Source organism: Armigeres subalbatus, chromosome 2, assembly GCF_024139115.2.
Source record: "Armigeres subalbatus isolate Guangzhou_Male chromosome 2, GZ_Asu_2, whole genome shotgun sequence".
In the NCBI taxonomy this organism is placed as follows: Eukaryota; Metazoa; Arthropoda; class Insecta; order Diptera; family Culicidae; genus Armigeres; species Armigeres subalbatus.
The window spans coordinates 226,701,573-226,727,995 of NC_085140.1; the positions used below are offsets into that span (position 1 = coordinate 226,701,573).

Consider the following 26,423-nt stretch of genomic DNA (forward strand, 5'->3'; position numbering starts at 1 on the left):
GGAAACAATGGGGCAGAATACTGCGTCAAATGCAACCTGTTGGGAAGAAATAAGTCAAGTGTAAGTACAAAAAAAGTGAGCGAGACTTTTTGCTCTTTTGGTGCGCACATACACACACACATACACACACGCACTCACACACAGACATCACCTCAATTCGTCGAGCTGAGTCGATTGGTATATAACCCTATGGGTCTCCGAGCCTTCTTTAAAAATTTTGTTTTTGGAGTGAACATATAGCCTTTACGTATACTTAGTATACGAGAAAGGCAAAAAACCATAGGGAAGATCCACAAAGTACGTCACGCAAAAATTGACGATTTTCAACCCCCTCCTCCTTCAGAGCGTGACGTAATTTGTGGTTGACCCCTTATGTCGAATCAAGCTCCAATCTTTCATAGTATGATACACAATGTTCTTCATATTTTCTTAAATGGATTATTCAGTTAGTGTGTGAATTTAACGAACATAACATTCCTCCTTTATGTTTAGTTTAATCAATTAATTCGCATCAATCGAACAGGATTTTTTTTTCATATAATAAGCAAAAAAGACAATCGTTTATTCAATTCGATAAATTACCCTTCGCTTCACGTGAATAATTTCAACTTAAATTTGAAGAGACGAGTCAGCCTAGAATTGCAAGTCTCTATAATAAAGTCAAAAAAAAGTTAAATTTGTTCATTATGATTTAGATCTATTATTGCTTGCAAGAAGTATATTCATCTGTAATATAATACCGAAAAAATATTTCGTCAACTCGTGAACTTGAAACACGTAAGAGCTTAAAAAGGATTCACAACAGCTAATCGATGAAGAGAGGAGAAAGTGGTAGTCTAAAGGGGAATTTCTCTGGTTGTGGGCCACTTTGAATAATTGTTGACACTTACTAGATACGACAAATCTGAGCAACGTCATATTTGTAGTTTGACAGCATACATAATTAGAGTCAATATCATAGCGTGGACACGCTTATAGTTTCTTGCCGCGAGGAATCAAAAAAAAACGAGGACATTTGTTTATGTTTCAAAATTTTGTAATTTTTCAAGTGAGATAAATCAAAACAAAACATTGGAACGAGGTGAGTGTGATACTTTATCATTTAGTACATAAAGTGTACTTTGATATGTGATATTAAATTCTAGTGAAATGCTTGTGTAATGTAAGTTTGCTGAAGAAAAGAAAAATGTCTATCATTCCCGGTAAATGTACTAAAATATGGGCTATTGCAAACTCCACCCATTGCAATGGTTGCGATCGTCCCATGCATTCGAAGTGCGCTGGCATGACAAACTGCTATTTCACATGCAAGAATAATTTTCTTTCATTTTGCTATTGATACTCGTTATTTTGTGGTTTTTTTTTTTCAACTGAAGGCTTCCAAAATAAATGAAAATTCGAATTTCATCAATTCATGTGCATTTCCAGATTTTTTTGTGTGTAGATTCTTTAAATTGATACAGAAATTATTGTGAGCTTCTAAGTGGAATGTCTTCAATTGTCATAAGTACTATCCCATTGAACTTTATCATTTGATTGTAACTGATATAGATACCTATTTCGACCTCAATATTAAGGCCGTCTTCAGTATTTCGTACTTGCCTCGACTTAATCGGACTTGTACCAGGTGTAATAAACCTGCACGCAAAAAAAAACGTTCATGAATTCGTGAACTAATGAGTTCACGGTGTATTTTTTCGGGAACAGTTACGGATTCGGGAATACAATCACGTTTTCTGGAACGTTCTGGAAAACGTGACTGGTGCTCCCGAATCCATGAATTAAATCACGGTGTATTTTTGCTGGTTCACGAATTCGGGAACGCTTTTTTTGCGTGTGGTTGACTCCAGAACGATTTGGAGAACCTAAAACTGAATGCTGATGATCATAATTTTGACTCGAAAAGTGTTATAAGATAATGTAATTTATAATTTACTAGCTGACCCGGCGAACTTTGTCTCGCCAAAAATTGATCGAGTTTTTGATATATTTTTTTGCGAGCGCAATTTATTTAGAAATCAAGACGGTTTTGTCAGAAGGATTTTAATTTTTTTTTACAGTTTTATCATAACGTTTTTCCTATTCATTAAGTTCACAAATCGATTTTTTAAATTTAAATATTTCATGCAGATTGTACGAAAAACTATTTCATCGAATGGATTGAGTTTTGATTTTTAATGTATTCCAGTTTCATTTTAACATTTTTCCTCGTGAATAGAAGAATACGAATACGAAAAATTGGGCTATATATTTTTCAGCAACTTGCGGTCTTACAAATGCCAACTTTTTTTTCATATATAGATGGTATAAGTATAAAAACTCCATGCAAATTGTACGATAAACCATTTCATCGAAAGACTGAGTTCAGTTTTTCAGATTATTTCAGTTTCATTGAACATCGTAACTAGAAGACGAAAACGAATATAAATTAATAAAAATTGGGCTGTCTATTTTTGAGCGATGCGCAGTCGTACAAATGCCAACTTTGTTTTTCATATCTTATATATAAAAATGAAATGGTCTGTGTTCGTATCCGCATAACTCGAAAACGGCTGGATGGATTTTTTTCATTTCTTCAGCAGAAACATTCGTTATAATTTCCGACGGGTTTATATGATATTTCCTAATGCGAAAATTTCGAGTAAAGTTGAGCAAACCGTGAATAACTAAAATTGTGATTCCTATTGGAACTTGCATGGGCAGTTCGGAACGCACATTCTCGCCTACTGTGCAGGACAACGTCTGCCGGGTCAACTAGTATATATATATATATATACTATTCATTGGGTATCCTTTGTGAGGGAATATATTGTTTTCAATAGCATGTTTAGAAATGTAAATCAGTAGTATTGCATATGCGGAATAATCATTAATTAATAGAACTAGACAATGTTCGTTGAGTATATGAAGATTTTCAGCTGACTTTGTTCGTGCAACTGAATGTTAGCAAAACTTTAGCGACATGCCTGTCATTTAGTAAAGCACCAGCAAAACTGCGCGCGTGATCAACAAAGATGCGAATCCCGGTGAAATTATTGTCTGAGATATTCATCTTGCACATAGTGGATATCGAATCAGCGATTATAGGATTTTGGTATCATTCTGAACGTCAAAATAAAATAATTAAAACAAATCATGAATACATACCACATGCTCAAATGGTATTTATTGATGTCAAAAAGGTCAATTAAAGCCTTTTTGCATTTTGTCGTTTTAATCATTTCTCGGCGGTTCCGGTTTCTAGTTTATGGCAGTTTCGTTTGAATCCAAATCAAGTGGATTGGTTCTCATACATTCAATACATTCAGATTCTCGTGATGAAAGTTTTATTAATTAGTTTTCCATCCCAATTCGGATTTTTTTATTAACATGTAATGCTTTAAGGATCCTAAGGTATTGGCAAACTGATCATCGTTCCGAAACTAAAAAATGTCACGGAATGTCATGACATTGATCTAGGAACTTTTTTCAAATGGGCCTAATATGTATTCTGCCCTCGATTATTGGAACGGCGATTATGTTCTCTATTCAAACTATTTTAGTGGACTTATTTCAGGCACTAACAGAAATAATAGATTCCTATCTATTTGGTAGTTATGTCAGTTGTACGAGATATGGTGAATTTAGAGAGTTTTAACCGTTTCAAATTTCAAGGTCAAATACAGTTACGCCCATTTGAAAAAAAAAGTTTAGTAATGTCATTTGACACTAATGCGGCTCTCAAGCCACCAATATCAGATTTAGAGAAAAAACTTCTTAAAAAAATTAAAGGGAATACTAAGGGATACATGTTTATATGAAAATCATAATTGTAAATAGCTTGTGAAAAAGCTATTAGCAAATTAGTCTCACAGCATCGAAATGACATTCCCCTTCACTCATTCCAAAAGTACGTTTGGTTGATCAGTTTGCAATACACTTGACAAACAATACATCGAATGACCATCCCGCATATGAAATTTATAATACACTGGCTGTTTGAACAGCTGTTGAAATTTCTCCGGGTAGGTGAAGTTGTGGGTAAATTAAACTTGGTCAATTTAGGAACCAAATAGAACACAAAGACCAACCGGTAAAGTTACACTTTTGAGAAACCAATCACAATGTACACACCTAGTTGCATCTATGTATTGATTTTATGTTAGTTTGGTGGTGAAACAAAATATTTGATTAGCAAAATTTACTTTTCAATCCCAATTCCAAGTTCTGGGAAAATTATACAAATGAATACCAATGACATTTTACAACACTACTCCCAGGGGTATCTAGCGATCGAAACCTAACTTTCATGACCTAATTACTAGGGTGGTTAAAAAAATCGATTTTGCTCCACAGCGTTCATCTGATTCTGTATCATGTTCTAAGTGTCCTCTGAAAATTTGAGCTCATTTGGATTAAAACTGATTTAGCACAAGCCGTTTCAAGTTTGCATGCATATTAGCACAGAGAACAGACATGGATGCTCGAACAAAATTTCGTTAAAAACGTGTGTAAAGATTTAAATCGCACCTCAGCGCCGCCAACGCAGGCTACCCGACATAAAAACTCAATTCCACTAAGTGATGGCGTTGGCATACACTTCATAAACAATGTAGTGCTGCCATCTAGGAGCGAGCCTGGGAGCAATTCGGAAAGAACACTAGCGCTAAAAACTAAAACACGGCAAATTTTAACCATATTTATCAGCACACTAGCACCGCGCAACGGGGGCATAACGACATACTTTAAAATGACCAGTACAAACTTTTACACAAGCACGCGTATGAAGATGAACGTCTGTTCTCTGTGATATTAGTATGGGGAAATTTATTTTTTCATTATACTGATAATGACGCTTCCTCATTAAGCGCAGGTTAAAAGAAAACCTACATAGCTAAAAGGAATACTCAAGAGCTTTCACTCAGCGAAAACCGCATCTTAATTAATCGTTCCAATACTTCTTCTTCTTCTTTTATTTTTAGTACAGCCGCAAGATGTTGCAAATAGGCTCCACCTCTTGCGCTTTTTGTGTTACATAGAAGTTCCACATACGACGCACTATGCATGATTCAAACCTTCAGTAAGTCACATCACAGTTGCTGTCACTTATTGAGAAACAAGTGGTGCTGCTTGGGTAAGGGTTGTGTAATTAGCTGGTAGTGCAGCCTGGGCAGTGTTGTCCTTCTGACATCAGCTAGAGTGAGAAGGAGAGCCTGTTCACCAGGAGATGCGTCTAAAACAGCGTCTGCCTGGTAACCAGCGGCTGATTAACGAAACGCTGTATCGCGTCAGCTTTACCTAAGATGGCAGTCCCACCAGCGCGATATAGGTAATGCGATCCCGGTAAGCTAGTTTACTGAAGCCTCTCAAATACCACGAAAAATGGTGGTAAAAGAAAAAGCGAACGTTGTTTTTGGCAACCGACACGGCAACGAAATAAGGACTATGATTGAAAGGACCCTAAATGGACTTGGTCGGTCGGCTCAGGTAGGTAGAGAGGACTCTTTCCGTCCCATAATCGGTAGGGAGAGCCTTCACTCCGCCAACGACAACGGCCTACGGTTAGTAAATTTCGCTGCTGCCAGAGGGGTGGCCATCAGTAGCACCTACTTTGCACGAAAGAACATCCGAGACACCCGAATGGTGAAACTTGCAACCAGATAGACTATGTTCTGGTGGATGGGCGCCATTTCTCGGATATTATCGATGTGCGGACATTCAAAGGTCCGAACATTGACACTGATCACTATCTCGTTGTCAGTAAAATTCGATCACGGTTGTCAACTGTATCGAACGAAAGATCACAGCGAACAATGCGTTACAATATCCAGTGATTGTCGGCGGAAGGCGTATCGGCTGAGTACCGACAGAAGCTCGACGAACGGATAAGTGCAATCCACGTTAGCGAAAACATCAACGATTATGTCGTAAATATGGGAAACGTGGAATTTCCTGCTTGCAGGTTGGACGTCCTCATTAGCCCTCTTTTTAAGGAAGGGCACAGACTGGAGTGCGCCAATTACCGACGAATAACCTTTCTTAATTCGGCGTACAAAATTATGTCCCGTATTATGTTCAACAGATTGAGACTGCTTGAAGAGTCTTTCGTCAGCGAATACCAGGCAGGTTTTAGTGAGGGCCGATCAACGACGGATGTATAATGTATACCCTGAGACAAATCCCTGAAAAATTTCGGGAGTACAACTTGCAGACACATCATCTGTTTATTGATTTCAAGGCGGCGTACGATTCAATGAAACGGAATGAATTATGGTAGATTATGCTAGAACATGGTTTTCTGGCGAAACTGATACGGCTGATCGAAATCAACCGTAAAGGTTACGGTTGAAATATCGACATCATTTGTTACCTTAGATGGATTGAATCAGGTTGATGCGCTCTCAAATCTACTGTTCAATATAGCGCTCGAGGGAGCGATTAGGAGAGCAGGTATGCAAAAAGGGATACTATTAGCACAAGATTGCATATGCTACAGGGCTTTGCGAACGATATCGATATTATCAGGATTGATCGCCGTGCCGTGGAAGAGGATTTCGCGCCTTTTGAGAGAGAGACAGCGAGGATTGGACTCACGATCAATACCAGCAAAACGAAGTACGTGGTCGCTGGCAATCAAGGTGGATTTATTAGTGGTGGTGGTAGCGCAATGGTGCTGGATGAAAAATTCGAAGTGGTAGAAGAATTTGTGTAACTTGGAACATTAGTGACGTGCGATAATGATGTTACTCGCGAGGTGAAAAGGCGTATTGCAGCTGCTAATAGAGCTTATTACGAACTTCTTAATTTTCGTAGGATTCGTGGAAGGCCGCGTGAACGATGGCTTTTTGCTGTTGAAGAGGACCTGTGGGCGCTTAACGTTCAGAGCAACTGGAAGCGATTGGCCCAGGATCGAGTCCAGTAGAGAAGGATACTCCATTCCACAGAAGTTCATCGAAGAGTTGGATCCTATCAAGTATCACGTAAGTTATTTATTACGAGGTAAATCTGATGATGGAACCGGAAACATTTCAATATAATCCATAGGCTTTCAAGTGAAGTTTTAATGTAAAAAATGTGTCTGTGAATTAAATATTAAATTGCATATGAAGTTAAAAAAGGCTATATGTTGCTTTGAAGCGACCACCACACACCTGCAAGCAATACACCTTATAGCTGTTCGCAACGATTTTGATTTCGGCAAATTTCAAACGAAATAGGTATTTGATTACTGCCTGTAGGTTTCATTAAGGATCCTATAATAAGAGATATGCGAAAGCGGCCATTGTAAGCCAATCGAGCTTTGAGAACGGTCAAAACGTGAGCCAAATGAACGCTAATAAAAATCCACAAATTTTTTTTAGCAAAAATCTAAAGAAATTATCAAATAAATTTTATGTGTGCGTTAATAACCACCCGCTATAGGAAAATTCACATAAAGGTTATTAGTTAATAACGGTTATGTGTTTTTCCACATATATGCTATGTGAATTCACATAGACGTTATGTGGGAAATGCTATAGTCAAAATTTATGTGTGCCACACATAATGGATATGATTGGATTTTTGTCAGTGAACGTTGTTATTGTTGCAGATTGAGAGGTATTGAGATTGCTATGAAATAGATTTAAAAAAAAGTTTCATCGAATAAACAATTTGTTTTCCTTTCGCGAGTAGAAGTAATCTAGTTTATTTATCGTGTTTCGCTCATTTGTATTGCACTTTTGTTTTAGTGACAATGCTAATGTAAATACCGTTTTTTGAAATTTTTTTAGGGTCCCTACCTCGACCGTTATAGACGCCACCGAAGCGAACATTAATGTTTGAAATGAATTCAAGGAGCAGTCCCCCTATGTGCACAATTCATTCTCAAGTGTGCACGAATGATACGGGATGTTGGAACAAAACATAATTATATGTCTGGTTCAATAGCCAAAAATAAGTTCATAATATCGGTTGAAATGGAAGTTTTACGCATCTAACTAATCAGCAAGCCGCGCAGCTACAAATAAGACCTGGGTTCGAATTCCGGTCTGGTTTGAGAAACTTACGGGTAGCTAATTTTCTTGACAATGCACATGCTTGGGCTAGATAACATAGTTACATGGGTTAGAAACATCACAGTTAAATACCGTTGAATCTATTTATAAATACTTAGCAGCGATACGAGAAGGTCTTAGTTTATGGTAGAGAATGCCAGTAAAAAAATAATTTCTTACGAATTCAACTTGTTGTCCGGTCAATGCTATGATCTGCATAATTTGTAAAAAAAAATCCATGTTCAGCAGTTAAGAATCACAGAGAAACTGTAAACTATCACTTATCTTCTTCTTCGTCTTATTTGCATTACATCCCCCACTGGAACACTTCCGCAGTTATAAACTACGGGATTTCTAAGCCATGCTACTATTTTTTGTATTAGCATATCGTGAGGGTAACACGGTGTTACCCAGGTGATTATGACCAGGAAGTCATAAAATCTTTCAATTTTCTAGATCGGACCGAGAATAGAACCCAGCCATTTTCGGTATGGAATTGCTTTGTAGACGCCCATCTTACCCCACGACTGAGAGGACATTGCGAAAGTACTATTATCTTGTTTCGTCATATTTTTATTTAATATTAGATCTGTCTTGAACTTCCAACTCACATATAATTTATTTTTATACATTATGTCATTAGAGCATATAATTTGATATCAATTATAATAGTAAGTTATTAATTGATATATATACTTGTGAAGTCTATTACTATTCGTATCGTGTCGTGTCTAATAGAAAATAATAGAAACAGGTGTTGCCATGCATCGATATTCATATTTGATAGCGCAAATCCCTTGAGCAAAACAACCATGGCTTCGCAACATATGTCAGTTTTACATTATAAATTCAACGTAGTCTTGTCCCTCATCCACATAATATATCACTCAATTACACAAATTTGTCAGCTCAGAAGGTCAACATGACCAAGCCACCAAAGTGATAGAAAAGGGCTTTGTTCCTCGAATGCGTGGCTTTTGCTGAAAATGGTTACGTAATCTGCAAAGAATCGCCAGTTTCGCATACATATGGCATTTTTATTGCTCCTCTCGATACACTTACGTTTGAACATAATTCCAACGATACTGTTGCTCCGAATTTGATTTCTTCATCACTACATTTCAAACTAAGTTAAAACTGATTCACGATTAACTCCCTATTGAAAGCTACACTATTGCACTTAATCTGATGATATTGGTTTTCACGTAACAAAAACAATGTGTTGTCAATTTTTTTGATTATGTAACCACACTTACATCTACCTGTCCCAATCTTCGTATCACTATTTCATACGTTCCAAGGACTCATCCTCTTGAAATTGATGATTATTTTCATCTTCTGGCGGTTCTCAATTTAATAACTGTAGCTATCTTCTTCCAAGCCACTCAAGATTCTCAGCTTCCAGAAACATATAATTATCTTTTCTTCCACCATAACACACAATTCAAATTAATCGATTGCGAGGGAGATACACTTCCTTTTACCTTATGTTATAAACTATCAAGCAGTTTCCCAACCTGCAGAAGAACTTTCTACCTTTTGTCTCCTAATTTCACCAGAACACTAACATTGGGATAGTCCGTAGGTCAACGGATTTCCAAAATTATATAAACTATTGAGACTATCAATTGCTAAATTGAAAACTACTATACTTTCACTAAACAAAACAAATCACGAAAATTTTGTAGATATTGATTTGTGCAATTTTCTTCGTACGTTATTCTCAGGATAATGTTCTTCACCCCGCGCTCACGGAATGCCTTCAGGTTGTGATCAATATTCTTGGCATGTGACTTTTGATTATTCAATCATACGAAATCAAAAAAATTCAAATGTGAAGTGTCCTGTGAGAACCGTGAAGTGCACTATGTTCACTGGGATACACGTTCGGTGTGATAATGGCGCTGGCAAACTGTATACTTTTACAAATTAGAACTTTTCCAATTCCAACTGGAATCGCAACATAGTGGTTGACTACAGTATAATATTGCAAATAACCTGATGAAGACTACTTATTTTGTATTTCAGCTAATTGCATATTCAAATATAATATTTCAATCTTGTGCTCATTGAGAAATGTTTTCCAATAACGTGTTTTATATGATTTGCCTAAAAATCTTCCGACTATCAGAAGAAAACAGTTTGTTGAGAAATAATGTTACACCTATCAAGTAGACTTCTAAGCCATCGCTGTAGTAAAATGCCTGAATGCATGATAATCATGCATTATACATAATTTCTCTTCTTTCTAATCTAATATGTTCATCATATTGTTGTCTAAGCAGATATGGGTATTTGCGCTATTTCAATAGCCGTATTTGCAAACAATCCGGATTATTTTTAAAAAGTCCATAAGATATTGGATTTGAAGACAAAAGTAATTATTGGAAATTGTTTCTACTTTAAAGAGCTGATGATGAAAGTAAAAGGAGTGGAGCATCGGCTACTCGCTCTAATTTAAAAGGATATTGATATATCTATCAAAACAGGATTCGTTTGAAACGCGCATGCTTCACTCATTATCCTTTCAATGAAATTCAGTATGCCCTGGAACGCATATGATCCGTGCTTTGAAGCTGTGTGTGTTTGTCAATGAATAAAGGAAAAAATATTATCATGTACTAATCGTAGTTATCCGTTCTAAAAAGAACCTACCATCGTGTCCTGAACATCATAGTTGCTTAAATTGGATATCTCGGACTGATATGATTTATACTGACATATTAGAAATTTTGTTCAAAGTATAATTTATAAGACGACACTGAAATTAATCTTTCTGCAAACAACATTTATTGTATTATTACATGTGCATGTATTTTTGTACATGTATTTTTGGTTATCATACTTGCCTAGTATGGGGAGCAAAAAACGTTGACGAATGTTATTGGGCTCCATCCCAGGATCTAGCCTTCGGGAAAGGAAATCACTCTCTGAAAATTTCAGTCCAATCGGTTGTTAAGCTAATGTATCTAAATTAAAGTTTTTATCTAAGTGTATCTAAGTTAAAGCCAAAATATATGGTAAAATACACCTGCGTTACACTTTAGTTATGGAAAATTGTACAAAAGCCTGATTGGCCAATATTGGCAGGGAGTGTAGTGGACATGTCAAAGACGAATTATTTAATAACTTACAATCAGTTTTTGGCTGATTAAATACTTTTTGTCAACGATTTGTGCAACTGACTTCGTTCCCAACGCTTGATGTACCTACGCTGAAGATCTAAAAAAAAATCTTATAGGGGAATGGTTCGCCACTTCATCTCATAGCTCCTATTTCAATCCCATCAAAAACAAAGCAATGGAAAGGAATTTGGTTTGTTTATTATTTTTATGATTTTTTTCAGCAGTGAGCACGCATGTTGACAAAAAGAAGCGACAAAATTGGTGCCGTATTTCTTTGTTTAGCGATGAGATGGATATATGTACAGTGAGATGGAAATCGGAACATTTCCCCTACCTAGTATCTTGTCGACTGCTCTGTTCTACAGCATGATCGAGTTACCATAGCACGAGGGTGTGCCATTTAGCATGGATTTAAATTCCTAAAAGTGCAACATCATTAGTTAAAACAGATCAATGACGCAATTCGATCTCGACTACTCATACGAATTTCACTGGAGCGTGTCTTTTCTTTAATTTATCTTGGCGTAATAATGGACAGAAGACTCAATTTCAGTGAGCATGTGTCTGTCACCACCGCAAAAGCTTTTGCTGTGCTTGATTTCATTCGTCGCAACGGCCAGGATTTCAACGACGTGTATGTTTTGAAAACTTTCATGTACGCAGTGTACTTAAATATGCCGTGTCAGTTTGGGTACCGTTCCATGAAGTGCAGTCAGCCCGTTTTGAACGTTTTCCAAGTAGTTTTGTTTGGTTCGCCCTTAGGATCATTTGAGCATCATTACCAGCTAATACGTTTGGAACCTCTACGCTAGAGACGTGCATATTTGCAGAGGATGTTCGCCTTTGATCTGCTAAATCACCAGCTCGACTGTGCTGAGCTGCTACAGTGAGTCACCTTCCGGCTCGCTTCTCCCGCCAACGGCAACTATTTTGGGCCAGAAGACAAACCTGCGTTTTTGGTCCACCCTTTAAACAAATGTTTCAATCAGCTCAATAATTTTACTGACGTTGAGTTCAACATTAGTAGTACTTTGTTCAAAAATCGAATTAGGCGTGTATTAGATGTCAGTTAATTTTTGGATGCAGCAATCTGTACCTCTGTACAGCATAGCTGAAAACAAATAAATAAATAGGAATTGGGATGTGTACTTTGGTATTCATTGATTGCCAGGGACGACCCAATAGTTTACCTAGATATGAGGCACGGTGTCAGCTTATTAGTTTAGATCTGCTTAGTGATCCTCGATACAATTCTTCTCGGATCTATTACAATCAACAATTGATTACCCTGCCTGCCTCACAGTTGCTAAACGTTAATATCCCCTTACGTCAACTTCGATCAACTCCTTTTATTTTCATAAGAGACACCCGAAAGAATTATGCACAATCATGCCTTTCGCTAGTATGTATCGCACATTCAATTCCTGCTCGAGGATATTTGACTTTCACTCCTCCGAAAACAGTTTGCTTTGCAACTTTCTGCTATCCACAACACACACGAACAGGTACACTCTGAGGAAAATCTATGCTAACTGCGTTTCTCCTGATTGACCCCACGTTCGTTTACGTGCAGTTTATCCTCGATTAGTATAACCTCCGTATCCTCGCCGTGTAACGATTTATTATTGCATTGATTATTTTTTTACTCTAGCTTAGTATAAACTTTGAAAATATGATAAATGATTTGTTTGTATGTTATTACAGGTTTGGTCTATTCCTGAGTGTAGTTTAACTAGGACAGACTTGAAGGCATGAGTTCATTTCATTAGCACGTTCCTATTTACCACATTGATCAAAATGCTCATGTTAAATCAGAGACTAGCCCACAGGCAAGCCAGTGTCCATTACCGCTCGCGAAAACTGGATATGTAAGACCTATGTATGTATCACTTGGAAACTAATGTATTTCTGTTGATAATAAAAGATGAGTTTTTCGCCCATTTGAGAAATACTCCAACCAAGTTCAACTCAAACGGGCTTTCCCCTGCTCCAAATGAAGAAAAAAGAATTTGACTTTAAAATTTATCTTTTTCACGTGCAAGAAAATTTTTATTCTTCAATTGCGCTTTATGCTGTATTTAAATGAAGAAATCTGTTTGATGGTTTTCTAATGCTTAGTAGAATAAATACCTAAGGGGCCCTAAACACGCTACGACATGTTATACAACTTTGATTCTGCCTCCAGGGAATTTGCTTCGGTCGGAGTAAATTCGGACCGTCTGTGGGCAAGTTGTACTGTCCAACAGTCGTTCCAACAGCCGGTCCGACTTTACTCTGACCGAACCAAATTTCCGGGTGGCGGAGTCAAAGTTGTACAACCTGTCGGTGCGTGTATGGGTTGTCCGTTTCTCTGATCAGCTATACGTACACTGACAAACATTTGAATAGATACAATTATTTTTAACCGGGTGAAAAGGGGTGAAAGTTATAGAATATGTATTGTGCCTTGCAACAAAATGACAACTTTCGTGATCATTTTCTAAGGCTCTCAGAGATGTGAAAAATTTCTCCGCAGCACAAATAGCGTGCTATCCAAGCATCTATCGCCGGAATGCAACACGTGGCGACCAAATTTTAATATCGAAGTAGCTTTATTTCTGGTATGTTTTTCTTAGGCAACTATCTGGCGCGTATTTTTCGTCGTGACCAAAAATGAGCGGAAGAGTAGATTTTTTTATGAGCGGTACAGTATTGTGTGGGGAATGGCGATCTTGCTTAATTTACTCCAAGTTCTTATATTCCTCAAATTGCTCACAAATAACCTGAGCTGCACCCAAAAAAATCTGCACGTTGTTTCCACCTGAAAAAGTACGTAGATTTTTTCCACCTGAAATTCACGTAACTTTTACCTGATTTTTCGATAAAATTCTCATTCTACGTGAAAGTCATGTAAGTTCTACCTGAGTGTACAATATTTTGAGTGTATGATGTTTTCTCTTCTTTCCAAAACAAGCGTGTTTGATTGAATGCGTCCTTCTTATTTTATTACCTTTATCTTATTTCATTATCTTCTTTATTGGGACATTATTACAAATGAGAAATGCATCATCACGGCCTAGTTGGTCGATTTAGGATTACCACCTAAATTAACCAAGAAAGAAGCAAAAATCTATTACTATTTCTTGTTCATGAGCTTTGGCATATTTCTTGCCTCAATCACCAGATGGCTAAAACACCCTGAACTTTGATCGACTGTTGGAAAGGCCTAATCTTAAAGCTTCCTTCTCTATCGTAGCAACCCAGGTAGCGACCTGGCAGCACTGAACAAGTAGTCACATTGACAAATGCAGTTGCTGAACACAAAACAAACTGGAACATTGTGAACAGTATTAAAAATTCCTTACGCTTAGTAAATTAGGCAAAATGCTTCGATTTGCTTTTATTGCATTATTCATCCATGTGTTATTTCTGCTTTCCATTTTTTATATCTATTTCCAATCACCAATCTTACGAAATCTTCCGATAGGAGCAGACTACGATGATGCACCGGCTGATAGGTGAGTGAAATATGTCATAAAGGGTATAGGGAATGAGATGCGCCACGGCATTAAGGGTCTGTCGTTGTTCCCGAAATAAATCCAAATAAAACTTGAAATTGCCAGTTTATTAGCAGTATTGCAAAGTTGTACGGAAAGCGAACTTTTTATGGTAGGCTCGGGGATCCATAGTGTTGTATAGCAATCTACTCAGCTCGAGGAGCAAAGCAAACGTCTATCTGTCCACATACATAAGTGTGAGTGTGGCTACACAAAAACCAAGAAATACATGAGCCAACGTTCCTTATATGTAGGTAGTTATCCTTAATCGATTTGCTTACGACTTTCAACAGTGGGCAAAGCCTAGTCGAACACTGCTAAATTTGATCACGATCGGTCATTGAGTTCGAAAGTTATGAAAAAATGGTCTGTCGAACTAGAAAGCTTGGTGCTGAAGTACTGAAGTACAATAATGGCAGGATCACAACTAAATGGTGCATTTTTCGATAACTCTACGATTTTTGTTTAAATATTTCATATAACAAATGTCCAGTGTTTGATGACAGAGTTCGCATTGAACTGTTTGTTTGAGAAATAATAAATTATAATATACAGTGAACTCATTCTCATTCGATATTCTGTGACCCGATATAAATTCTGGATACTCTGGTCAGTTTCTTAATGTGCCACATTCAAAATAGTAGCTCCCTAACTCGATATTTCTCCTTCTTACTTTGATATCGAGTACACCAGTTGATATAAAAGTATAAGATTGCTAATGCCGTCCCTGTTCGCGTGACTAACATCTAGGTTACTTCGACCTGGCAGCCAAAGTACCGGTACTACAAATGTAAAACCGATGTTGGTTATGAAACCAAACATGCACTACAACATGATGCATAAATTATGGCTAATGAATCGCCTGCTTTGAGCGTGCTTACAGCGGCACACTAGGAGTTAACTTTCTGAAATCAGTATGGCAAAAGGCATCTAACTTCATAACCGGTACCAAATAGTTTTTCATGACAAATTTCTTATTTTGAGAAAACCCGCGTTAGATGTCTTTCGCCATACAAATTTCTGGCGGTTTGCGCATACACTATAGCGCCTGGATGTGGCAGCGGCGGGTAGATAATCAGCCACTGCCAATAATTCATTGACGCTTGTTGAAGCATAATTTGTCAAAATAACTTAAATGACTACAGCGCCACTAGCGTTCTAGTACTTATGCTTCTACTAGTAAACCCAACCAGCGGATGGCAGATTTTGATACAGTTCTGCATAAGGACCTTACAGAAATTGTATAATCATTTAGCATATACAATTCTGGAAGATTTACATACAATTCAAGACAAAATTTTCAAAACGACTTATCTGCTTTTGTAAACAAAGATTCAAACGACGATTTGACGAATCTGATAGCTCTCCCACGCAAACCAACACCACCAATAGGTAGGTGAAGGTTTCCGCTACCTGTTGATGGTATTGGTTTGCGTGGGAGAGCTATCAGATTCGTCAAATCGACGTTTAAATCTTTGTTTACAAAAGCAGATAAGTCGTTTTGAAAATTTTGTCTTGAATTGTTCTATTGAATTTATACATATTTGTATTATTTTAATACAATATCTGTATAACAGTTTACAGAATCGTATATGCCAAGATTTTATACAATAATTGTCAGATTTGTTTTTTTGGGTTACTTTTTATGTATATTAGATATTCTGAATTTTCGACGCACTCTGGCGTTAAACTCAGAACAATGGTTTTTGCCTAAAAATGTACTGCAAACTTTTACAACCAGTCAGCCGATGTTTGATCCTATCACAATTATGTATGAGGATCTTCCAAAGAACTTTATGTATAGTAATACATTTCTACTATTTACTATTTCGTAATACAGACAAAAAATGCTCTTATACTCGTTTTCATACGAGAAGTATGCAAAATTGTTAGGTCTTAGGGCTGCTTAGTTCCTATACAGATTTTAGCAGGTTCTCATGCAGAATTGTTGAAAAAACGCTGGTTGGGTGTTCTTCTTCTTCTTATTGGCATTACATCCCCACACCGGGACAGAGCCGCCTCGCAGCTTAGTGTTCATTGAGCACTTCCACAGTTATTAACTGCGAGGTTTCTAAGCCAGGTTACCATTTTTGCATTCGTATATCATGAGGCTAGCACGATGATACTTTATGCCCAGGGAAGTCGAGACGATTTCCAATCCGAAAATTGCCTAGACCGGCACCGGGAATCGAACCCAGCCACCCTCAGCATGGTCTTGCTTTGTAGCCGCGCGTCTTACCACACGGCTAAGGAGGGCCCCTCGGCCCCTGGTTGGGTGTAGTTTGTTTGAAAATACTAATGTTATAAATGTGCATATATCGTAGATGTTCAAATTTCGGACATACACAAACTAATTATTCGTCGCCTAGGTCTTTGCCGATTATATCAAGTCATATTATCTCTTATAGTGCTCGTAATGATTGGTTTTACAGGCGACTTATTGGGCCTTCGCAAACCTTCTGTCTCATCTGAGGACCGTATCAGAACGTCGTCTCAGGAGGCACGTTCCCTTCAATTTGGGAGATTTGGACATACTCAAACTTCGGACGCTGCGATTCGTACGGAAATGTTTCATCTTTCGAGACGAGCCAGCCTGGGGCTGAAATTCTCGATAATAAAAATATAATAAAAATGTTTCATTAATCCGGATCGGAAGGACTTATACTTAGATTTAGCTTATTTTAGTATAGTTTCATTCGAGTAACGTAGATTAACTACGGGAACCTCCTCACCCGGGTGGTAAGATGCGCGGCTACAAAGCAAGATCATGCTGAGGGTGGCTGAATTTGATTCCTGGTCTGGTCTAGGAAATTTTCTCGACTACCATGGTTTATGCCCAGTATAATCGTATTAGTCTCATGATATAGAGTGGAGAGGGACAAGAGTACGCATTTAGTTTTCAATCGAATATGTGACCCTTATGAAACAAGCTCCTGCGTATCAAATCAATGTCGACGATTCATATACTCTTCCTATATGTTACCCAGTAAGCAAAGGAATTTTCTTTAAAGAAAGTCCACTTCCATAACACAACATTTCTGCCTTTCATCACCCCTCGCCCTATCTTTTTGTATGAATACCTATCACTTTTTGTATGAATCAGTAAGAAAAAAAGTACCCAGCGTTGAGTTTTTTAAAACTTACTTTTGAGTTATTTTTTCACTTCTCTTTCATCCACTCTTTCTTCTGTTGTCAAAAACAAAAGAGCGAAACAATCCAACGACGCCAGTTCAAAACGGGAAGCCAACTTTGAGTTTATTGCCTGAACTCAAAATTGAATTGAGTAAATAAATTTTCCCATTGGTACTTTTTTAACATGGGAGTCAAGGGAATCTACTTCGACCCCATTTACTCAATTTTGGCTTCCCGTACGGATGCTCGAGGTTGGGTGAATTGAACTCACTATTGGGTAGTTTATTACTTCCGTGTAGGTTTTCTGTTTATTGTGGTCTTTACGCTTTGAAAGTAGTCTTATTTCGGCCGGAAATACGAGTTTGACATCAGAATTTGAATGTTCACATGCGTACTCTTGCCCCACCCGTTCATGCGCACTTTTACCCCAAAATTTATTCAGTGGATGGTTGTGACCTCTTTGAAAACCAACGGGATATGTCCACCTGATTAAAAGTGCATATTTATTGTAATGGAATACTAGGAGCGGAAACAATTATTTACAAAAATTTTACAATTATTTATAGCAAAATTACCTGAAAATCATTTAACTTCATATCTTCCTTGTTGTTTATTCAAATCGTTTATAATTGCACGTTACAATAGTTGGTCAGAACACCTGTCAAGCTGATGCAGTGCTGCTAGTTTATATTTTTTTAAACTTGATAGTTTCGTTTTAAAACGTTTTAAAACGAAAACGTACTCTTAACCCACGCGCACTCTTGCCCCACCCTACTCTACGAATGCAAAAATGGTAACTTGGCTTAGAAACCTTGCAGTTAATAACTGTGGAAGAGCTTAATGAACACTAAGCTACGAGTGATGCCAATGAAGAAGAAGAAGCATACTAACAATGAGTGTTGCATATGATCGGAGTTCTGCCAGACCGCACCAAGACTGACTTGCGATATTCTGTTCGCAAAACGGAAATCATTTCATATTAATTCAAACTTACATTTGTTGTAGGATATATATCTATCACTTTCCAGGATTCTTTAACGAATTGGCTGTGTATGTGTAGACTAGACTAGACTATACTAGACTCACATTTGTTGTAGGATATCCTCAGTTATAAGAATGAAGGATATTCGATACGATTTGTGATCAATTCAATCGGTTAAACGAAAGCTTGGGTAGAAAACCCGGGAAATTTTTTTGTTGGCGCTTGGTGCGGTTTGTCAGAACCCCGGTCATATAGCCATTAAATCTGAAGAATCATGTCCATTTTTATTAAAAAAAGTTTTTTATATTTTAACGGAATTGTGAGAAGTGAACTTAAGTTATTGTCTTGAACAAATTAATCAATCATAATGAAATGTTTTAGCAAGGCGGATTGTTTTACTTGTATGATCACATATTATTGAACATGTTTCTCTGTTGAACAAAAAATAAACGTCGTACTGGTTTTTGGGAATAAGATCGATGGACATCTCCAGGCTATAACGTTAATCGTAACCATTCAATTTTCAGGGTTGTAATATTCATTGCTGACGGATTGAGAGCGGAATCATTTCTTGAGCATCAAGCAAACAGGACAAAGTTTTTGAGACGAATGATCATATCCAATGGTGCTTTTGGAATATCACATACTCGTGTCCCAACGGAATCCAGGCCAGGACATGTCGCACTATTTGCGGGTGAGCTTGAACATTTCGCAACATATACATGTGACATTTTTGAACTCCACTTTCAGGTCTGTATGAAGATCCCAGCGCAATATTTAAGGGATGGAAAGAAAATCCTGTTGAATTCGATTCTGTGTTTAATCGGAGTCATGCAACATATAGTTGGGGAAGTCCTGACATTTTATCAGTGTTTTCAAGCAAAATGGAAACCGGTACAATTTTAACTGAAAGTTATCCAGCTGACGTGGAAGAATTTTCTCAAACGACGAATACGAGCATTCTAGATTTATGGGTATTTGATAAAGTGAAGCAATATTTCCAGAAGCCCGAAAATATTGAACTCCTTATGTCAAAGAAAAATGTTATACTTTTTTTACACTTGTTGGGAATGGATACATCTGGTCATGTACACAAACCGTATTCACAGTAAGTCGATTTTAGAAACCAGACGCCATTATTTAAGTACCATGAGCCTAATAAAACATGCATTTGAAAACAGACTTTACACGGAGAACCTTATAATCGTTGACCAGGGCATTGAACAAATTGTTCATCTGATTGATCAAGTAACAAACCACGATCTAAGGACTACATACATATTTACATCTGATCATGGGATGACCGATAAAGGGTCACATGGATCTGGCCACCCTAGGGAAACCGAAACACCATTTGTGGCATGGGGTGCAGGTATTCATTACTGGAAAGATGTCTGGATTGATGAACCTGGGTAAGTCACCATTTCATTGTATATTAGAAAGTCCTCGAAAAAAGTAAAGGCTTCCTCATAGCTAAGCGATTTAATCACAGCGACGGCGACAGCTAGTCGCCGCGATTCTATTGTTGGATCGCTGCAGGCAATATTACATTTACGCTACCATACCAACGGAGATAGAATCGCTGTCGCCAAGCGATAGAATCGCGTCACGTGTGTTTGGTGCAACCTTAAGTCCGAAATATCAGTAATTTGTAAATTTCAGTAAGATTGTGTTTAACTCTCTGTTTTCCCTTAACTGTTCCAAATTCCGTCATTTTTTGTCATACAGATTGATTACATGAATACATTTTATTATTAATTACGGTAGATTTCATTACTTTCCGTTTAATTCTACTTAAATTGATAAGATACTGATTAGTTTTTACTAGCATTTACAGCTTTTCTCAGTGTCTTGTTCCAAGTACAGTACTTGTTTACTATTATTTTAATTCAGAATTGTGCACATGTATGGCTATACGCAAGCAACTAAAGTGCCCAGCCCATTCTTTAGTTTCAATACGTTTTGAGAATCACATCCTAATTGAAACTATCAAGTATTTTTATCACATTAAGCAAATTGACCGCATAAAAGTACCATTATTGGTAGAGCAGTCTTCAGTGTTCTGAGTTTTTGCACATAAATCCATGCAAATAATTTGCACTCAAACTACATTTTAATTTAAAAAGTGTTTGTGAAATTTCTTGCGAAATTAGAGAAAATCATATACACCCAGTTTTTTTTACACGGTTGGAATTCATTAATTTCCCGGTTAACCCGAACTTTCACAGTTTTTTAAATACCACCTGAATTTTCTTTGATTTTTTGTGAATTTTTTCGTGGGGTTAACTCATTATTTCATTGACATTGAAGGTCTCAAACGACTAAAACCAAACCGTGTAAAAAAAAACTGGGTGTAAATGTGCATTGCATATCACAAACTTCGAGGCTCCTTTTCTTCGTTTCCTACTTTTGCCAAATGTTCTGAATATGCGATCACATGCTTGTTGGTAATAATAAATTGAATTTTGCAGAAAACACGTAATCATAGATGAGGTTTTAGTCCCACGGTGGGATATAAATCAAGCCGATGTTACTCCGCTGATATCAGCTCTACTCGGGCAAGCTGTCCCAAAGAACAGTTGTGGTAAACTTCCACGACAGTATCTAAATGCAACAGAAGTAAAAACTTGGATACCCCGAAAATTTGTGTGGAAAATAATTATCTTACTTCCTTCCAGGCCTATGTTGCAAAATGTATGAGAGCCAATGCAGACCAACTATACCAACAGTATTCTCAATATAGACATGAATCGAGTCAAAAACTTTTTAAATGGAACATTTCTCAGAAGGAATCTGACTACGTTGTCATAATAAGCAAGCTAAGGTATGACGTAGAGATAGTGTACCGTGACAAGAATTTTAAAAAAGTGGTAAGTGTTTGAAAAACACCGTGTCCAATATATCTAATAAAACATTTAAACTTTGATTATTCCACATCAGTCATTCGGATTTTGTTGGTCATTGTTTTATTTAAAGTTGTTATTAAATGGATCAATTGCAGCATGTGTTTCGTGATAATACCGACTTTGACGTTTTGACTAGCTCCAAACATTTAAACCCATTGCAAGCGGCAGGCACTCAGAACGGCTTCAAACTGAGCCAAAAGCCAAATAATTTAAACTGGTAGCAAATTTTAGAGAATTAAGGGAATATTGAATCTTTCGTTGATGTCTTTTATAACATTTTTGACATTACTTCCGAAAAGGCTCCAATAAAAAGAAAAATGAAGAAACGGAAATTCAAAATATTCAGTTTGGTACAATAGGCGAAAATAATAAGGAAACGCAAGCAAAAATTACACTAAACGATCAATTAAAACTATCAATTTGATGTAGCACTTGAAGAGCATAATAAGGTGATGCCCAATGAACTTCTTCAGTTACGTGTAATCAAGATTAAAACCTTCAGTCACCCATGTATTTAGACGAACGCGTCGGAAGATATCTGTAATATTTTTGGAAATTTTTCTCATATTTTGGAAAAGATATCTGTAATATTTTTGAAAATTTTTTCCACCACCTTTTTGAAACAACATCGCATTTTTTTATTTTCTTTACGTCTATTTCTTTACGTCTTTGCGTCAATACGCTAGGAATATTGTTGTTAATCATATCATAGCAAACGATGTTCTAAACGCTTAGATGCATAAAAAAGCTTTAAAAATCTTAGACGCATCGTGCCCCTGATGGTATTCCACCGATATTTTTGAAAAGCTTCTCTAAAGAGCTGATAGCACCATTGTTTTGCTCTTCAGATGATCACTGGAATCCGAAAGTTTTCTCACGGTAAGCTCCTGTCTTGTGTCTATCCTCTAACCAGAAAAAATCGGAGGTTCGTTATTACCAAGGAACAGCTATTATGTCTTGCACTCTCATGATTTTTCAATTAACTTCATCAAACAGATTTACAAATAAAAAGCATGGATTTTTCAAAGATCGCTCAACCGCTACAAATTTGATATTATTTATTGTAATCTTGGGACAAATTGATATGAAATTTACGAAAAAGAATTCACGTGTCTTGGATTCGTACGGCCGAGTTGCCGAATTATATGCAATCAATTATAAATCATTGATTTTTCTTTTAATGCGATGGATAATGGTAACAACATGGGAGCTCTATGCACTGACTTTCACAAGGCGTTTCATCGCATTGACATTCCAATGTTATTCTTCAAATAGCAAAATTCGGAAGTAGGTTTTCTTTGATGGCTTAAATCTTATCTCACAGACAACCAACAAATAATAAAATTTAATGAATATAAACCCAATTCCATTCAAAGCAAGTGTATTGAAATATATTGGACACGGGCACATTGTATTTAATGCGAGTGGTTTTTAATATTTTCCGTTTCATCTTTTCTATACAGATAGCGTTGTGTGATGCTCTTATTGACGTAACATTAGAAGTAATCGAGTTTTATCAAACATATTACAAGAACGAGTTACTGTTCATGCTAACTCTTGCAATGACTGGTTGGATTTTAATAGTGTTGGGCAAATTATTTGTCTTCGAAGAAGTGTTTCCAAAAATCAGTCGGAAATTGAGTGTGGCGGGTATTACTGCAATGATTGTAATAACTGGGTACAACTATTGTGAGTTTTCAAGTTGGCGATTAGAATAAGATATTGATTTTTGATTTCCTTTCAGTTCAGGGGACCCCTAGAATTGTAACATTCTATTTTTTGTTGCCATTGTTTATTTGGATTCCAGTTGTGGCCTCATCTAGAGCGTACATCAAAATGATTAGTTTGAGAGTACTCGGACAAACTGTAGTTTTTGTTGGATTTGCAGAGTTGTGCGTAAGTATAAACACAGTTTTTGGAGGAGAATTTAGAAAATATAGTCGTTACACCTTAGTGTACTGGAAAGCCAAGGCCCAAGAATAATTTGAAATCCCTGATTAAATCACTTAGCGATAATGGTCTTCCTTCATCATTATGAAAACAATGTTTTTTTGCCATAACTTTTGAGCCCATATGACCAATTCAATTTTCAATAGGACACAATGAGGTAGGATTTCTCTTCGAATGCCTGAATAGCAGGCCCGGAGACCCTTAGTGTTATATACCAATCAACTCAGCTCGACGAACTAAGGTGATGTCTGTATGTGTGTGTGTGTTTGTGTGTATATGTACAAATTTTGTAGACACACTTTTTGGAACTTAGCATTGTCCGAATCACTTGCAAAAACTCGACGGGGAATCTTGTCCCATTGTTTGCTATTGAGAATTGGCCAGATCGGACTAAAGGAATGGGATCAGAAGTTATGGCCGAAATACTATTTTTTATGCCCAAAACACACTAAAAATACTCAGTTATATTGTTTCACTATTTTTTGCGCGAGAAAGGGACCAACACCGCTAGGTGGATCAATCAGGTTTTTCTTTGTTTTTTTTCTTCTAGGTAATGGCATTTTTTCAAAGAAGTGTGCTTAGTTTATTCCTATTTGGTAATACGATATACTTGGCACACAAATTAAAGCAACTTAGTGGCAGCAAATTGGTTTATTCGTTAGTTTTCAGCAATGCAGTTCTGGCAGTTTTTCCCATTTTGCCCGTTGTGGAGAAAGATTCTAATCATCCATGGTTATCGTATGGCGCATCAACTACACAATTTTCTGACCTTAAAAATCTAATTTTATACGTGCATTTCAGAGTGTTAGGTGTTTGCTTGTGGACTGTTGTTAATACCTTGATAACGATAAATTCCAAGGAGAACATAATGTATCGTTGCCTACAGAGCATTGTCTGCTGGGGACTAGCGATAAATTTACTGATATCAATTTACATTATCGAAAAAGGAATGACATTGTGTTGGTGGAACCAAACGTTATCATGGATATTTTTTGGTAAGTAACGGATTTGATCAACTAGTTCTGCGGATTATTTTTCGATATATTTTCAGTTTCTTGTCTTCTGATACCGTTCTTAACATCAACTCTATTTACGGTACGACTCATGGCGATTGTAGTAAATTTAGCAGGCCCATATATGATCCTCTCACTATCTTACGAACCATTATTCTACTTGGCTTTTTGTATAAGTTTATTTTACTGGTTGCGTGCAGAAAACGAAATATCTACATCCAGGAAACAGGTAATCTTTTTTGAATAAATTAAAAAAAAATCAATATTGAAAATGCATGCCACAGGTTTTGAGATATATTTTTGGAAAGATTCGTTAAAAATTGTAAGCTTCGAGTATACCAACGTTAACCCAATTTACACAATATCAGATTTAAGTAAACGTCAATTAATTTTGTTATATATTAGATAAATGAAAAATCCAAATTTAATAAATATATATGTCAATAAAAATCAGGTTCTAGCGATTTTTATTAGTGAGCCTTTATTTTCTTTTTCAGATATCAGATTTGTTTTTCACGTATCAGCCTACTCAATACAAAAATGTTGATTTTGATGATTTTCGTCGCTCTTTAACATTCGTAAGTAACTTACTCAAGTTCATTGTGATTTATTTGTTTCTATGGAATCTTTTGCAGGTATTTTACATGCTCATTTCATTTTTCGGGACTGGAAATATGGCCACCGTTAGTTCATTTGATCCGAACTGGGTTCGGCTTTTAGTGACGACTTTCTCGCCTTTTCTAATGACGTGCCTGATTGTGTTCAAACTATTAATACCTATATTAGTATCAGTATGCATTTTGAGATCATTGCAGATAAGTTTGAACGTAAGTATAAGGATTATGAATGATTATAAAAATTAATATGGATGAATAATAATGTGCGATTTATGAGCTGATAAACCGGGAAAGTAAACTTATCTTGTACCATACAAGAGTATACTGCCCTGAAATGCATAAGAGTCCCATGTAGTTGTGAAATCAAGCAAACATGGGACTGTTATGAATTTATGGGCAGTGCATATGTAATAGAAATAGCAGGACCAAATAATTTCAAATTATTTCTTTCTTTCAGGTAAGAGCCCAGACGTTGTTTCTGTTAATATTCGTCATCTGTGATTTGATGTGCCTTCATTTCTTCTATTTAATTAAAAACAAAGGCTCATGGCTGGAAATAGGTTCATCTATATCACATTTTGTTATCATGGAGTGTACCACGATTGTATTGATTCTGTTGTATGGTGGTGCAACATTCATGACTGAGTTTTCTTTAGTAGAAAAGATTTCTAATCATCAGGGACTGACGTTTGGAAGAAAAACTAATAAAGACTGAATTGTTTTTGTATGCTAATGCAAAATTAGTTTATTTTGTTCCTTTATTTTCTGAAGAAAGAACCCGCAGTCAAGCAATGCGTTTTAATGTATTCATTTTGAAACTCTGTAAATGTCAAAAGAAGCTAAGTGGCTTGTAATTAATTTTTTTTTTCTTCACTTCTCTTTATTCTTCATCTTTAGTACTTCGTATTGGAGGTGATAGGGAAAAGCCTCCTAGAGTTGACCAACATTGAAATTGCCGTCTCTAGGCACAAAAAGCAAAGCTTTAGTAATCAAATAAAACTAGGTTATTAAATAAAATAATAAAACATGAAAGTAGTTAATTGAAACTGGCCCACTGAGTTCCTAAAACATGCTGAAAATTGCCGCTGTTGAATTTCGTTCGGTAAGGTATAGTCATTAGGGGCTCTCCTTAGCCGTGCGGTAAGAA

General features: G+C 36.7%; 2 protein-coding genes across 10 annotated transcripts in view; one reads left to right on the forward strand and one right to left on the reverse strand.

The window, feature by feature from the left end:
* Positions 1–9,887, reverse strand: part of LOC134211796 (potassium/sodium hyperpolarization-activated cyclic nucleotide-gated channel 2) — a 104,935-nt gene extending 95,048 nt beyond the window's left edge. For 3 of the 5 annotated variants that reach the window (XM_062689030.1, XM_062689029.1, XM_062689028.1), the window contains exon 1: positions 9,078–9,887. The gene's annotated coding sequence lies outside the window, so the exon portion shown is untranslated. The remainder of the gene's footprint in view (positions 1–9,077) is intronic. The other 2 variants (XM_062689032.1, XM_062689031.1) reach the window with 1 other exon arrangement.
* LOC134211798 (GPI ethanolamine phosphate transferase 1) lies at positions 980–26,016 on the forward strand. 5 transcript variants are annotated; one of them, XM_062689044.1, is made up of 15 exons: positions 980–1,081; positions 14,607–14,637; positions 19,318–19,484; positions 19,541–19,898; positions 19,972–20,202; positions 21,262–21,409; positions 21,469–21,660; positions 23,160–23,385; positions 23,441–23,592; positions 24,197–24,384; positions 24,448–24,641; positions 24,698–24,888; positions 25,157–25,237; positions 25,295–25,486; positions 25,734–26,016. In XM_062689044.1, the coding sequence occupies exons 3-15, from the start codon at positions 19,400–19,402 to the stop codon at positions 25,989–25,991; spliced, it is 2,496 nt and encodes an 831-aa protein (XP_062545028.1). In that variant the 5' UTR covers positions 980–1,081; positions 14,607–14,637; positions 19,318–19,399; the 3' UTR covers positions 25,992–26,016. The 5 variants fall into 5 exon arrangements, with proteins under 5 accessions (XP_062545028.1, XP_062545027.1, XP_062545025.1 ...); XM_062689043.1 differs by lacking the exon at positions 980–1,081 and adding an exon at positions 14,381–14,466; XM_062689041.1 differs by lacking the exon at positions 980–1,081 and having other exon boundaries at positions 14,403–14,637; positions 24,764–24,888.
* Positions 26,017–26,423: the final 407 nt, after the last annotated feature.